At 45.1% G+C, this 15,169-nt stretch overlaps 2 protein-coding genes across 8 annotated transcripts in view; one reads left to right on the plus strand and one right to left on the minus strand.

Moving 5' to 3' along the window:
* Positions 1–206: 206 nt before the first annotated feature.
* On the plus strand, positions 207–3,962 carry LOC130199829 (twist-related protein 2-like). 2 transcript variants are annotated; one of them, XR_008832894.1, is made up of 2 exons: positions 207–2,376; positions 3,402–3,962. XR_008832894.1 is itself a non-coding variant. In XM_056423638.1 (2 exons), exon 1 carries the CDS (start codon positions 706–708, stop codon positions 1,351–1,353), a length of 648 nt encoding a protein of 215 aa, XP_056279613.1. In that variant the 5' UTR covers positions 207–705; the 3' UTR covers positions 1,354–1,370; positions 3,402–3,962. The 2 variants fall into 2 exon arrangements, 1 of the variants encoding a protein (XP_056279613.1); XM_056423638.1 differs by having other exon boundaries at positions 207–1,370.
* Positions 3,963–6,738: 2,776 nt separating this feature from the next.
* The window catches only part of hdac7a (histone deacetylase 7a), a 74,315-nt gene continuing 65,884 nt past the window's right edge, over positions 6,739–15,169 (minus strand). For all 6 annotated transcript variants that reach the window (XM_056423633.1, XM_056423630.1, XM_056423629.1 and 3 more), the window contains 5 exons: positions 11,655–11,773; positions 11,078–11,211; positions 10,636–10,717; positions 9,878–10,016; positions 6,739–9,734 (listed from right to left, as the gene is read on the minus strand). In XM_056423633.1, the coding sequence (XP_056279608.1) occupies positions 9,692–9,734; positions 9,878–10,016; positions 10,636–10,717; positions 11,078–11,211; positions 11,655–11,773 (517 nt within the window). In that variant the 3' untranslated portion in view covers positions 6,739–9,691. The remainder of the gene's footprint in view (positions 9,735–9,877; positions 10,017–10,635; positions 10,718–11,077; positions 11,212–11,654; positions 11,774–15,169) is intronic.

The following is a 15,169-nucleotide window of genomic DNA, read 5'->3' on the forward strand; positions in this document are numbered from 1 at the left end:
GGGCAACTTCTATGACAAGAGGCAAACGTCACAACGGCTCGCTTTGGTTGGCTGTACGGCACACCTTTGTCTCCGCCTCGTCCCTTTGATCGGACCAATCGCTCGAGATTCGTTCTTCCTGTTGTCTTAAGCTCAGCTGTCCAAAAAGAGTCCTTCGGACCAATCGGTGGCTAGAAGGGTGGGCAGCTGAAAGTTTCGTGGTTCCCTCCCTTTAAAAAGTCCGATTCAGGTTGCCGTTGTCTCACATGAAGCTACAGGAGCGGGACTATGAGAGCACTCGGGTTTGCCGATGCAGTTCACACTCACAGAGACTGTCGAAGAGGATCATTGGCAGGTTTTCACATGTGTGGATGAAGAAGCGCCGTGGCGATCCAAGGCTGAGTGCCGATTACTCTCCCGCTTTGCTTCACATGTTCGGCTGTGACAAAGCATAACGCTGAGAACTGCTGGAGAAGAAGGAGGAGGAGGAGGAGAAGAAGAACAACACAGCAGAAGGCCCCGGAGAAACGCTGCGGCGCCACAGAAGGAGTTCCTGAAGACGAAAACGGAACAGAGGAAAGCTGCACGGGAGGAAAAGCAGAGGGGGAGTGGGGAGATATATTGAGAGAAAAGAGAGAAGCACCGGAGATATTCCGAGGAGTGGAGGATAGAGAGTCACGAAAAGGAGAGAGGAGACAGAAGGGAGAGAAAAAAACGTGGCCAAGCATGAGAGAGGAGGAGCACTCGAATGATGACCACCCTGAGGGAGGGGTGGTTTCCAGCGAGGAGAACACGGTCAGACCACCATCTAACGCCTGTCCTGTCGTCGTCGCCACGCCGGGGGTCAACGGGCGTAAGCGGCAGACGGGCCCACCCACGGAGGATCACGTTACGACAGTCGCTCCCAACACATCGGCGAACGACTGCAAGATCAAGCCAGCGGAAGACATCCAGGTCTACACGCTGACCGGACCGAAAAGAGTCAAAAAGAGTCCTCAACATCGGCCGCCTTCCTCTGGCCCGTCCCTCTCTCCGGGCCCCGGTAATAGTCCTGGAGATCTCTCCTCCCTCGAGGACCCGCACGGCCAACGGGTCATCGCCAACATCCGGGAGCGCCAACGGACACAATCTCTGAATGACGCCTTCTCCTCGTTGCGCCAGATAATCCCGACGCTGCCCTCCGACAAACTGAGCAAGATCCAGACCCTGAAGTTGGCGTCGCGCTACATTGACTTCCTGTACCAGGTTCTGCAGAATGACGAGATGGACACTAAGCTGGCTGGATGTAACTACCTGGCCCACGAGAAACTGAGCTACGCCTTCTCTGTGTGGAGGATGGAGGGGGCTTGGTCGACCATGTCTGCTGGTCACTAGCCCTGCCTGAAAGCAAGGTTCGTCTTTTGACTGTTTGCCTTAAAGCGTATGGCGAATGCCACGCGATAGGGGAGTATTGTGACTTGACACCAAGGTCTGAAGAGAAATCTGAACTGTGTCTTCTCACCAGCGGACTATCTGACACCTCGATATCGATCATCTCCAGGATGACGGGCAGACTGTTTGACATTCGAGCGTGATCCTTTTGACGGAGCTGATTTTTAAGCCACTATCCCTTCATGGAGGGATTTCATCGTTGTGACATATCAGACGGTATCTTATAATAATTCTATTGTTTTGCTTGCCAAAAGCAGCTAATGCTGCTCAAGGGAGCCAAGGACATTGTTAAAGAAAAGAATCATAACAGGGACGTTGTGCTCAGTGTTTGATTCCTAGCTTCTTCTTCTTTCTTTTTTTAAAGGCACCATTACTATCGTCTTCTTCATAGGTATGCATACTTCGAGCCACATTTGGACTTCATTTCATTTTATTTAACTTTATTTCTGTCTCAGGCGAGCAAGTGTATGAAGTGTTGTGTAATATTTAACGAGCAGCAACAAGAAAATGCAGAGAAAGGATTTGAGGAAAGTCAGGACTGGAAAGACAGAATTGGATGTTCCAAGAGGGATTGGACCTTTGACTTTTCCGTACCCTTTCAACTCCCACTTTGCCAAGACTTACATATCATGAATCCCTGGCCGCCGCTTAACAGAAGCGACGGTGGAAAAAGTATCCACGGGCAGCCGTCGTCTTGACTTAAGTTTCTCCTCTTTGTACCCAAACGGAGCCCCTTTGTTTCTTCGGGTGCCAAAAAAACTCTCCTCTTGAAATTCTTTCCTCTCGTTCTGGCCCAAATTTGCTTGCGTTGCACGAAACGGTGATGCAGCTACAGCGAGCTGACGAGGAGGCGTAATGAAAACAAACTGCCTCGCAAAAGCCATGAATCATGTGTGTCACCATCAAAGGGGAGGCTGATGTGGCTCCCCGCTGGGCTCCCATAAACCACTGGAAGTGATGGAGGAGGTGAGAGCTGATTTATGCACACGTACACGCACACACGCACACGCACATACATGCATAGGTGAAGCCGTGTGCTTGAACCACTGCACAAAAAAGAAGCACCTCCCCCCATGTCTTTTTTCTGTTTCGTTTTTTAAGTCAACATCCAGAATTGTTAAATTGTATAAATAAAAACAGTTTTGTGTCATTACAACACTGATTTTTGTCTTGTTTAGCCTTGCTTCCATGTAAACAACCAAACTCCGAAGAGGTGGGAGTTGAAGTTCTGTTTGTACTCGATATATAAATATAAATATCCATGACAAACCACCTTTTACTTCATTGCCAGTATGCATGAAGCCCAGCAGCCTATCATTAGACAGTCCCGGGGAGGTGGCTAATGTTTCCAGCTCCAGACTAATGAAGTCTTTTTTTACCTCGCAGACGGCAGAGTGTGGTCCCCGTGGACTTAACCTTCACTGGCATGTTCGAAGACACTTGACATTTGAAAATAATTCCGCTTTGGGCCAAAAAGGAAAAGTAGCCCCCTGTGCATGTTGTGTATAAAATGAGAGTGTCTGGCTTTAAGAATTGTGGGGGATGAATTTCTGAGTGCATGCTCACTTAGCATTCGTCTAGTTACTGAGACAGTGTGAGAGATACTTATTGGTATCCCCCCCCCCCCCCTCGCCCATATACTTCAATACTGAGCCTCAGTTTAACACCCAAGCCTCACCTTGTATGACATTTAGATAAAGCTCTGACTTCTGGTGTTGATTTGAGCATATTATGAATAAAAATGTGACATTTATTTCTTTTATTTTTTTACGATGATGAAATCACTTGAATTGAATTGTTATCTTCCTCTCGCGGCACCACAGAAATATGACATTACATCGCGTTGGTGGTCAGCGGCCCCCACTGATGTTTTTTGGAATGATCTCATTTATATGTCCAACATCCAAAGATGAATATGTCAGATTTGCCTCTTAAATGATGATCAGCGGTTACAGCAGTAACGTTTTTGTCTTTTTCGTTTGTTTTTCCAGCTGCTGAATAAAAGGGACTGTGATCTTCCGTGTACATTTCTGCTCCGTGCTACCGTTACTGCCACTCTAAGCACATGGACTTTGATGCGAATGGGATTTTTCGACGAGGATGCGAGGACATTTCTGGACCAACTAAACCAACAAAGAGCTTTCCATTACTCAGAGCGCACAGAAGTTGACATTACAGGTCAAGTTGGATCAGTTTTGGTGTTTCATGCTTTACCCCCTGGATGTTATTCTGAAGGAACCTCTATGATAGCTGTCACTGTAGGACAAACTTAACCTGCAGCTAAAGCAAGACTTCAATCTCAGACAGCGATTGGTGCGTTTGTCTCTTTTTACACCAGTTTACAGGCTTTGTTTTGGCTTTTTTTAGGCCCATTTACTTGAAGAATATACATCGTGGTGCTTTTTGTAAAAAACAAACAAAAACACTGAGTGACACTGATACAGCATGACTGACAAAATATATAACAAGCAGAAATAAATCCCTGGAGAACTAGATGTGGTGATACGCGAGTCAATATTTGTCGAAAGAAATTAAACTGTCTTCAAACTATTCACTGGATTCTTGTTGTTTGGTGAAAGCGGACGATGATCGGTGCAAAGACTCATACTGGCGCCACACCCTCTTTGTCTCCTGTCTCTCTTGTTAAACTGCCTCTCTGGTTTTCCCTTCCTTCCTCCTTCCCCCGGTCTTTTATTTTTTTTTAATGAGGTCTGTGTGCCTTTCCCTGGTCAGTCAGGAACACTTAATTCCTCCAAAAAAGAACGTTAATGTGCAATTAAGGGTCCTGGGGAAATTTATAGCCCTGTTTTAAGCCCAAATTCTGAGTTGTGGCTTGATCTTTTCAGTAATGCTACAGTGGCCTGCAGGTTTACTCTTGTGTATCCTGATGCTTTAGCAAGAGTTAGATCATTAAAAGCTTTCACACAGTGTTACAGAATAACCGCTTTGATCGGTGTTGGGAAATGAGGAAAAGGAAATGCATATAACGGTGAATCAACAAATAGTCACACAGCTATTATGAGGCCTAATACAAGGGGAGAACAACACCTTTTGTATTTATTTTTAAATCAACAATGTAAGATTGTTCGACTCAATTTAGGTCGAGTACAAATGTACCAGTCTTAAATTGAGTCGAACAATCTTAAGCCGAGGCATATTTAAACATTATTTTTGGCCTAAATATGATTACTGTTACATTTAGAGCCCAGCTTTAAATTGTCGACAGGCAGAAGTTGAGATGGAAAATGTATTTAAATTGATGAAAATATTTTTTACAAAAAGTGTGGATTGCCCCAAAAGAACAGGTGCAACACAGGAGAGTGAGGTAGATGTCAGTCAAAGGGTGACACGGTCCGGAGGAGGTGTGATCAAGCACAAGAAGTGAAACAGTGGGCGAACCATGATGAGGCTTAATTGAGAAGAAATGGAATCTTAATCTTACTTTTAATGAAACAGTTCCTTGCCCGATGTGCTAATATATGTCATATGTTTACAGTGCAATCAAGTGTTCTTACTGCCTCAGGAGACCATTCATTCAGACGTGTGCTGTGTCCGTTCCCAGATTTGAGAAGTTCGCCTGCTCTGTGGATCCATGCATGTTTCCATCGGCTGACTGAAAAGTCACCAAGCGCTTATCGAGTCACAAAGAAATTAAATGTGAAATAATTATATATGAATGACTGAAAAGGTATGTTCTAAAGCTATAGCCGTTTACTCAAAGAAAAAAATATGTAAATGTGATGAGATGGTTGTCTTGACAAAAAAGCACAACATTTGGGTTTAATGAATGATGGCTGAGGTAATAAATCCATATGTGCTTGCTTCTCAGGCTTTCTCCTAACTTTTAACATTGTTATTAACCCACAATTTAAATGTCAGAAACTGTTAATTACTGTACCCTCAATATGCATGAACGTGGCATTAAAATGGGAGTTATATTTTTTGCCGCAATATTAAATTGATGCCTTAAAGGGACGGTAGACCCCCCAAATCAAAATGACATATTTTCCTCTTACCTGTATCAATCTAGATGATTTTAGTGTAGGTTGCCTAGTGTTGAAGATATTAGTTGTGGAGAGTTCAGCCTTCTTTCCAATAATGGAACTCCACAAATGCATTCGCAACTTCTCACACACGGTCTGCAGATTATCTTGAGTAACTGGGTCCTTGAGTACCCTCTAGTCCCCAAAACACAAGGACAGTGTTTGAAACCTTTTATTTGTGTTGTTGAGTAGTGGTGAAGGCACGTTTTGTGACATTTTTCCTCACCCCAGTGGTTTGTTGCCTCAACCTAAAGTTTGTTTTGTTGCCTGGACCTAAAGTTTGTTGGTGTCTGGAAAATGTGTTTTGTTGCCTGGCCTAACGTTTGTTTGGTTGCCTGGACCTAACATTATTGTTGTTGCCTCAACAAAACATTTGTTTTGTTGCCTCAATCTAACGTTTTGTTTTGTTGCCTCAACATAACGTTTGTTTTGTTGCCTCAATCTAACGTTTTGTTTTGTTGCCTCGATCAAATATTATTGTTGTTGCCTCAACATAACGTTTGTTTGGTTGCCTGGACCTAATATTTGTTTCGTTCTCTGAACCTAACATTCTTGTTTTTGCCTCAACCTTAAAGTTTGTTTTTCTTGCCTCGACCTAAAGTTTGTTGTTGCCTGGACCAATAATGTGTTTTGTTGCCTGGACGTAATAATATTTGTTTTGTTGCCTCAACCTTAAAGTTTGTTTTGTTGCCTCAACCCAACATTCTTGTTGTTGCCTCAACCTCACATTTGTTTTGTTGCCTGGACCTAACGTGATGTTAAGAAATAACGTGGCACCATAATGTGGATAATTTTGGATTAACACAGTTCACTGTTAAAAGGCTCAAGGTCATTTCACATATTAATGTGAAAATAATTCTCTCAAAATAAAATCTCCTGAAGCTAGATTATTTGTATATTTGTATAGCTGCTGGCTGAACAACTATAATAATTTTGTTTGTCTCTCAAACTGCGTTCATAAATATTACTCGGTGGCTTTCAGCGATACGTCATTTACATAAGATTTGTTCAGGCTAATATTGTTAAATCTAAGACACCTTCTTCGGTCTAAATATTTCCTCTGAAAAAAACAATCCATTTAAAGAAAGAATCTTCTCCCTTAAATATCTGTAAATTCTTTTTGGTGATATTCTGTTTTTCATACGGTTACTGCCAGCCTGCCACAATTTGAACACGTCTGTTTATTCTGTGAATCATTTACGAAGAAATGTACTCAAGAGATTGTGAACACTGTCGTTCATGTTTCTGTGGTGACGTCTGGACACAGAGGCAAGGCAACAATAGATTTATACTGGAAATGATCGTTTTATTCAAGAGGAAAAAACAAAAACAACAGTACAAGATAGACAATCTTTCTATACATACACGTGGTAGGAAATGTGAAGGAAAGTAAAACATACAGGTAAATGATAAGGAATAGCATGAAACAAAAGATTTCAATGTCACGTTTATAGATACTACACAGTTACTGTAAGTCCAGTTAGTTAAGAGTTACCAATACAGACAGATACGACTGCTGAATGCATCAAGGCACATGTGTGACATGTGTACTTTGGTCATGGAGTTTCTATTTACAGCGTCTTTCTTTAAGAAGGTCCACATGACATCAAGAATGAAGGGAATTAAGAGTTGAGGCAATACTGGCCTCTCCATAAGACGAAAGAACAGCCACTGGGAATATAATACAGGAGGTCATTTACAGTACGTGACGGACCAACACACACACACATACGCACACACACAAACACACACACACATGCGCTAACAATTGCAAATGCATGCACAAAACACATTTTACATATGCACTAGTGCAAATGCAGTCGCCAACGCTCTCTCACTCATACACACACAAACGCCCTCCATGACACCGTTGGCGCCTTGTGCACCTGCCGGGCATGCTGGGTAAGAGAGACACAGCATATTGTTTCAATGCCGTCACTTTGACCGCCTGGGAACACTATTTACACAACAGCGAAAGAACGACGCGCTTTTCCGTTACACCCATCACGCAACGCTAATCCAACGTTTTCATAATAGTTCCTACTGGAATGAGGCAGTCGTGCAACAGCAGTGGGAATTCTGCAAAGGCAAAAATCGGAATTTATAGCTCTATTGTCGTTTTTTGTTTGTTAATATACACGGCCTTCTGTTGGGCAGACGATGCCCAGAGTCAGACTAAAGAAAAGGAGCACAGATACAGTTTCCTACCCAGATGCCTCACTGGTAACGCTCCCTTCAACCAGTCCCGTTACGTTGCTGTGCTATCTTCAATTTTGATTTTTTTACAAAAAGCTACATATACACAGAAAATCAAGGCTCTTTTTTTGAATCTATTTTTTTCTTCTTTAACCCAATCTTTCCCCCACAAGAGTTGGAAATCCGATTGCGCTGCTTCCCTCGTGGATGTAAAAACTCAATCGGAAGCTCTAAGGCAACGCGTTGTACACAAATCCCAGTCAGGTGTCAGACATGAATGTTTCATCGTCGAGTTTTAGTGTCTGGATGCAGTTTTAGAAGCTTATAACAACAAACTCTCGATAACAACTTTGTCAAATTTACTTATTAAGACTTATTAAGACTGAAGAAAAAAAAATGGATTTCAACAGAAACCTCCAAACTATAATGTTTTCTTTTTCACTTTTGGAATGCAAAGCCCCCGGACGTCACCACCACGTCGACAAGAAGAGCCGCTCGTATTAAGCAGTTGCACAACAAACTAAAACGACTGGAGTTCACCTCAAAGCGAAACCCGATGCATTAGTTTCCTCAATTAGACCGCGATAAAGCCTGGAACCCCAAAAACTGGCTGAAGAAAACATTTAAACCAGGCTCATCATCATCATCATCATCATCGAAAAAGAAAGAAAAAAGTCTGCATACATGATGTTCACCGAAATCCACAGGTTCAAACGTTGCCCTTAAGGTAGAGTCACTGTGATTGCTCTCCATCGTAGCCCCTTGTGTCCCGGAGCCAAGTGCAGGCTGTCTTAAGGCAGTTTTATTACTTTGGGTGATGTCCGTTAAGTGCATTAACATTATTGCTACTAGAACAATACAATGGTCCTCAGTGGTGCCACAGTGGAATGAACGCTCCTTTAGTCTCAAATATAAACAATCATATACAGTATTTAATACTAGTGGTACATCGACAGTTCATCATTGCTTTGTACGTGTGTGTGTGTGTGTGCATCTAACAGCAGTGAAAGAATCTTCCTGCTCATAAAATCTTGCCTACTTTTTGGATTAACTTCATAGGAGATGCCACTCGTATTTCGTCCTTAAGAGTGAGTCATAGCAGGGGAAGTTATAGCAGACACAATTTCATCCAAATCTTCAAAAAGAAAACAAACTATTAAATAACCTACAGAGAGGAGCTGTTGTTTTTCTTTTTTCTTTATATCCCAGAGCTTTGGAATTTCTTATGGTTCACATTATGGAATGAGCAGTGCAATAAAACAACAAGGACATTTGCCGTTTTCTTTGTTTCGACAAAACCACAGTTGTCCTTTTTGTGTCTTCGTTTTTTTTTTCCTCCTCTCTTTTCATCCAGTTCTTTGTTGCCTTCTTTTAGTGGTTAAACTGCATGTAATGACATCATTAAAGCAGACAATCTCTGTTTCTTATTTACTGTATTCTCTCTGCACGCTGTGGCCACTTCTTCCTCTCTGCGTATGCGCTGTCACCCGATGACAGGGGTTCATTCATAAAGCGAGAGGGATTTATGACGCGGCGTCTCTTCGTTCTGAAAACCCGTCGGTCCTCACGTTAAGGCAAAGTTAAGGCGACGGAGAAAAAAAAGTCTGCTGGTACATCGTGCGTCAAGAGATATGGACTGTAGTCTGTCTGTTCCTATACGGTTTGTGGTCAAAGGGCTGTGCTGCTGGACCTCTGGACACACACACAAATCCCAATGTCAGTTTGGGAAACATGCAAAGGTATTAAAAGTCATCTGGTGTCGCTTTGGTGAGATTTGGGAAGGTTTTCCCAGCTGCGGGTCGGCAGCATCGAAGGTGCTCGCGCTGCGGGTCTGAGGCTCGGCATTGTGTGTGTGTGTCGTCGGTGGATGAGCGCGAGTGTGGATAAGGCAGATGGGTGGGGCTCGGTAGAATTACAAGCACGCCCCCCCCCCCCCCCCCCATCGTGTGACAATGCAGGAGAATCCGAGGCCTCCGGGTGTTCGCGGGGTTTCCGAATCCTGAACGCGAGTTCCCGGGGAATGTCGATTTGGTCGGATTCGGTTACATGGAGTTGCTGTCGTCCTCCATCGGCTCGTCCTGGAGGCTGGAGGAGGAGGAGGGCGGGGTAGGGGGGGTGGGGCAGACGTGAGTGGAGAGCTGGGGGAGGGGAGGGGAGTGAAAGTGTGGCGGTCGCATGACCGTATGTGTATGTTTGTGTGTGTGTGTGTGTGTGTGTGTGCGCTTCACCTCTCGTTGGAAAGGACTCCCACGGAGAGCAAGGCCAGAGCGCTGACGGCGTCGGCTTCCTCGCAGTCTCTCCTCTGCGCCGCCAGATAGGACAGACCCACCGATCCGCTGTGGGCCTTCACACTCTGCCAGTACTGACCTGCAACACCAAGGACACCGGTTACCGTCCCACTCTAACGGTCGGGTTTTACAGCCTGACATCTCTTATGATCATTTCGATGTTTCGCTGTTTAGTTTTAAGTCTGTTTTGTGCTTTCATGTTAAACTTCCTTGACCTCGAAAAAAAATACGTTTTTTAAAATCTCAATGGGAAAAATCCTGGTTTAATAACGGTTAATAAAATAAACGTGTGCGTGTGGTAACGTCATTTGCATATCTCGAACACCGCTCCTCCGATCTACTTCTGCCGGGGAGTGCAGCGTTATTGCAAATGAGACAATAACGAACAAACGAAAGTGCTCTCTCTGAAGCAGCAGGGGGCGGGGCTTCAGGGCATCCTCAGCTGGCTACTGACGGACACACGCTCTAAACTGCCACTGCACTCGTCACGCAAACAGCCAAAAAAAACCCCGCTCCCGTTCTGATTTGGGTATCGTGTCCAGATTACATAACATGTCGACTACATTACAAGGAGGAGCGCGGCGGAGGCGGAAGAGAACCAGCACGATACTCAGGGGGCTTTGACAGGACTAAAGTAGAAAAAGGTACAAATGTGCACACAAAGAACAATAGTTGAATCAAATATGAGCGCTGCTCACTTTGTATCTGTATGACGGCCTGCAGGGAGCGGACTGCATTAGCGTTGGGCTTCTGGAGGAGGACTTCTTCTGGCAGGGGGTCCTGCGGGACAGACAAAGCAGCCGTGAAGACTATCGCTGTTATTCTGGCATCTTTTCAGTCGTAACAAATGTTTGGTTTCAGAAGAGATGTGGTGAGAAAAAAAAAGTGCTCAGCATTGCATCGGTCCAACTTTATATCCGTAGCGAAGCAAAAATAAATACTTTGATTTGCAGTCGATGAGATACAGATTCTTCCTGAGTCCGTGCAGAAATGCAAATTTTCTACAACAGGTAGTTCAACAATATACTGTGTGTTGTATGTGTTCTGGCCTTTAATATGAAGGAGAAGAAGAAAAAAAAGACAAACAGATAACTCCAAAGTAGACATCTAGAAATAACTCCATTACCCAGCATGCTTTACCTGTATGTCCAGGAGTGCACTGACACAAGCCTCGGATGCGTCGCAGATAGCTGTAAGGTCGTGACCTCCCTCCAGGGACAAAACCACACGACCCCCTGCAAGAGACTTCAGCTGGCAGGTCAGGTGGCTGAAACCTGTGGTCGACAAACACACACACACACACACACACACACACACACACACATAAATGGTCACGTGAAGTATGAACCATGCAAAAGCTTCGACAGCACCAACTGTAAGACTTACCAAAAATGAGTTTAGCTATACTCTCCAATAAAAACAACAAATGTATATTTTTACCTTGCGGATCCTCCCGCAGCAACATACCAACTACTAATTTACTGTAATTATGGGGATGCAGCGAGGTACGGTGCAAGGCACAACTCCTTCCCTTTTGGTCCGTGCATGACAGGAGCTGTAATGATCTATGAATGTCTCGAAATACCCGCGGGATCGTAAAGCATAACGCTCCGATGGGCCTCCTGAGGTGACGACGAGACCCTGAGGTGTGTGTGTGGGGGGGGGGGGGACTGGTGGGGGAGTGTGCGGCGGCCCCGCGGTGGAGCACCGTGCTTACATTTGGCGGAGACCTTGTAGCCTCCCAGAGGAGCGGGGTTGCCCTCGGCAGCGTCGAACCCGGCCGACACAAGCACGAAGTCCGGAGAGAACTCCTGAGCGATGGGCATCACCACCGACCTGAGGGCACACAAACGCACAATAGAGTTGGCAATAGAGGTTGATGCAAGTCATTTTTTTCGTTTCCCTTCCCCCCCCCCCCCCCCATGCATGCTCATGAAACTGCCTGCTGTGTTTTGCCATGTAACCTCTGTCCTCCTGCAGGTATGTGCCCTCCCATGTGTCGTTTTTATAATAACGACGCCTTAAGCGGTTAAAATCGGACAACTTAAATACACTTGTGTATTTTATTATTTTTTTCCGTCCTGCGACGGGCACCGTGCACGAGCCGTTATCATACAGTTCCACTCAGAGACTAGCGGAAGGGAAGGAGAGGAAACTGGGCTCTTTATTATGGATTGACAAATAAAGCAATCAAAGAATACCAGGGGAGTGACATCACCGCTGAGAGGAGTTGACGTTCTGTGTGAGATCAAAGTGGGAGAACGACACATCGGATGAGTCCAGTCGGCACGTCAACGCATCCGGCTGTGATTTTTGTGGCTGCGGCCCACATATCTCAGTTGATTTCAAAGGTTAATAACTCCAGACTTTAATTTGGATATCTCTCATCAGTTCGCTCATACAGCCTGCCAAATATTCAGCAAAAATTCCGCCGTCTCCAAATCAAACCGTGCATTTCCAAACTGGGCAGTCTCCCGGAGATGATAAACATATATGAGGAGGAAAAAAAAGAAGAAGGGAAAGAAAAAGTCATTAACATGACAAGTGTAACCGTGGCTTGGCCGATTCCAGACTGCGCGCCTCAAACGGAGCTGACAAAAGGACTATTGTTTCTCCGCTGGACGAGCTGCGTGGCTTTGAGTAATGCGGGTCTGCTCGGCGAAGTCAAATTGTTTTCTCAGCTCGGCGTTGTTTGTGCACTTCCAAGCCAAGGAAGGTTTCCTTAACGCTATTGTTGTTTCGGGAAAAGAGAGAGAGACAGAGAGAGAGAGAGAGAGCGGCGCTGTCCCGAGGCAGAGGGAGGCTCAACTCTGCCGCACGATGCTGTCGGCCCGAGTTCAAAGCCGGAGTGTGTGAGTCTGTTTCCCATTAGAGGCTTGTCACTCTCCTCACGTCATTGACAACACAGAGGAAAGGAGGAAAAACAGTCCATCTGGGATCCATTTACCTTCATTATTCTGCCTGGGGACTTAGGAGACCTCCCCTCCCCTTCATACACACACACGCACACACACACACACATATATATATATATGCAGGCGCACACACACATATCCGAACACATACTGCTGTAATGACTGCATGCAGATGGACGGCATGAGCTCATAGACAAAAATGAGGACACGCAGTGATAAAACGAACACATTCCAGCATACATGCACGCAAATACACAACACAAAGACGCACGCGTGGAGGAAGTTTCTCTCACACACACTCACACACACACACACACACACACATACGCACATAGGCAAACTCCCGCAGCGAAAAATAATCTTCCTGTCCCCCCCCGTTGGCGGCGTAGGGAAGTTTTGAGTTGCTTGAATAATTTCTCAATCTATAAAAAGCTTTATCATAGTCACGTGGACGTGAAGCAGAGCGTGCACAAACGTCCTCACGAAAACACACACACACACACACACACAAACCGCAAAGCCCGATCCCCGCCTCCCCTGTAGACCCATTAAAGCTGCCACGCTCCCCCCGGAGAGAGAAACTACAGACTAACTAATGGAAAGATGGAGGGATGGAGGGAGGGCGGGGACGCTTATTAAAGATCAATCAACAGAGGAGAGGAAGAGGGAGAATGTGCGTGTGTGTGTGTGTGTGTGTGTGTGTGAAGGGTGATGGTGAGGGTCGGGGTGATGGAAAAGGTGAAAACGCTCCCCCTCTGAAGTTGAAGCACTCACAAACTTTACTCATAAAATGCATTCCATTAAACGTTTGCTTTTTCCGGCATACCATTCAGCATTTGCCAACTTTATTAATTACAAAAGCCGGTGCATGGGAGGTAGGGAGCGGGGGGGGGGGGGGGGGTTCTGACTCCATGAAAGGAAACTCCTCTCTGTGAGTTGCTACGGCAGAGTGCCCCATTAGAGCCTAAAAAGAGATAATGTGGACTGGCAGGCTGAACGTGATGATCATTCACGATTCCCAGAAGAGATTTCCTTTCCAATCAGCTCAAAACACGACCAGCTATTATTGCGGTTCTGCACCTTTTCTGCTCCTAACATGATCATTAATTGACTCATTCAGTGCGTTTACATGATGGTATAATTAGAATCTTGCTTTAGTCGGACTATGCTATCTTTTGGGTCATCTACTATTATCCCAATATACATGGCAGTGAGTAATTCGAATCATTGGCCTTTGAAAGCATGTCATATCCGATACGATAGGTGGCGCTGTTTTCATTACAACTCGTGGTGATACAGCCATTTCCGCTTGACCTCTTCACCACCACCAACAACAACCAACAACAACAACATCAACATTTCGAGAAAGATGGCGAACAGAGAGCAAGGTTAAGCATAAATTCTGTCTGCTCTTCGGTCCAGAAATGTGTGGTGGCTCTTGTGTTCTCCATAGCGTTGTTTGTTTTCTGCCGGCCAGTGACAACTTATCGTCTCTTTCTACTTCCGGGTCACGACATGGGAGGGAGGGGGGAGGAGGGCGGCGGGATCTCAAGCATGCGCAAAGACGCAAAGTCCAGTTCCTAATCCAATTCACCGTTACATGCCGCGATAGTCGAATTATCAACCGGATCGGATCGAGTTATCCAGGGGTGTTAATCGGATCGTAGTCGGACCGCACATAGTCGAACAAAGGTGTTTACATGAAACGGATAATTCGATTTCAGTCCGACTAAGCCAGTTATTCGAATGCATGTAAACACGGTCATTGAGACATTGTATGAGATATTCGGCCCTACAACTCAACGGCACCTTCTCTCTGGCAACTTGGTGGCCTGAGTGGCTCAAATGCTGACCATGTGATCACAATGTCCTCCATTGAAGTCGACCTTTGCTGCATGCAGGTGGCAACCTCGGAGAGAATGAAAGTTTAAGGCACTTCCGCATTGGCTTCATTTATCGGAACCCGCTGGCCAACAGCAGGCGACTCCTCTGGTGGCAAAAAGAAGTCCGGTTGTATAGAAGTTTACGAGAAAAGGGCTCAGCGTCTCGCTTTAATTATTCCTTCAGTAAATGTTGCAAACATGAGTTTATGGTCTCAATCTCTAGTTCCAAGTCGAATACAGCATGATGTTCATTCAGTAAAATATGTCCATTTAGAGTCAAGCAGACAACAAAAAAACGTTTGGTCGGGCTTACTGGGATTGACAGGTCTCTACGTCTCTATGTCTCTACATCTCTATGTCTCTACGTCTCTACGTCTCTACATCTCTATGTCTTACGTCTCTACATCTCTATGTCTTTACGTCTCTACATCTCT

The sequence above is a fragment of the Pseudoliparis swirei genome, chromosome 9, assembly GCF_029220125.1.
Source record: "Pseudoliparis swirei isolate HS2019 ecotype Mariana Trench chromosome 9, NWPU_hadal_v1, whole genome shotgun sequence".
NCBI classification, from domain to species: domain Eukaryota; kingdom Metazoa; phylum Chordata; class Actinopteri; order Perciformes; family Liparidae; genus Pseudoliparis; species Pseudoliparis swirei.

Bases quoted from the DNA above. Each gene is read 5' to 3' on its own strand.
- LOC130199829 (XM_056423638.1), top strand. From the start codon at position 706: ATGAGAGAGGAGGAGCACTCGAATGATGACCACCCTGAGGGAGGGGTG.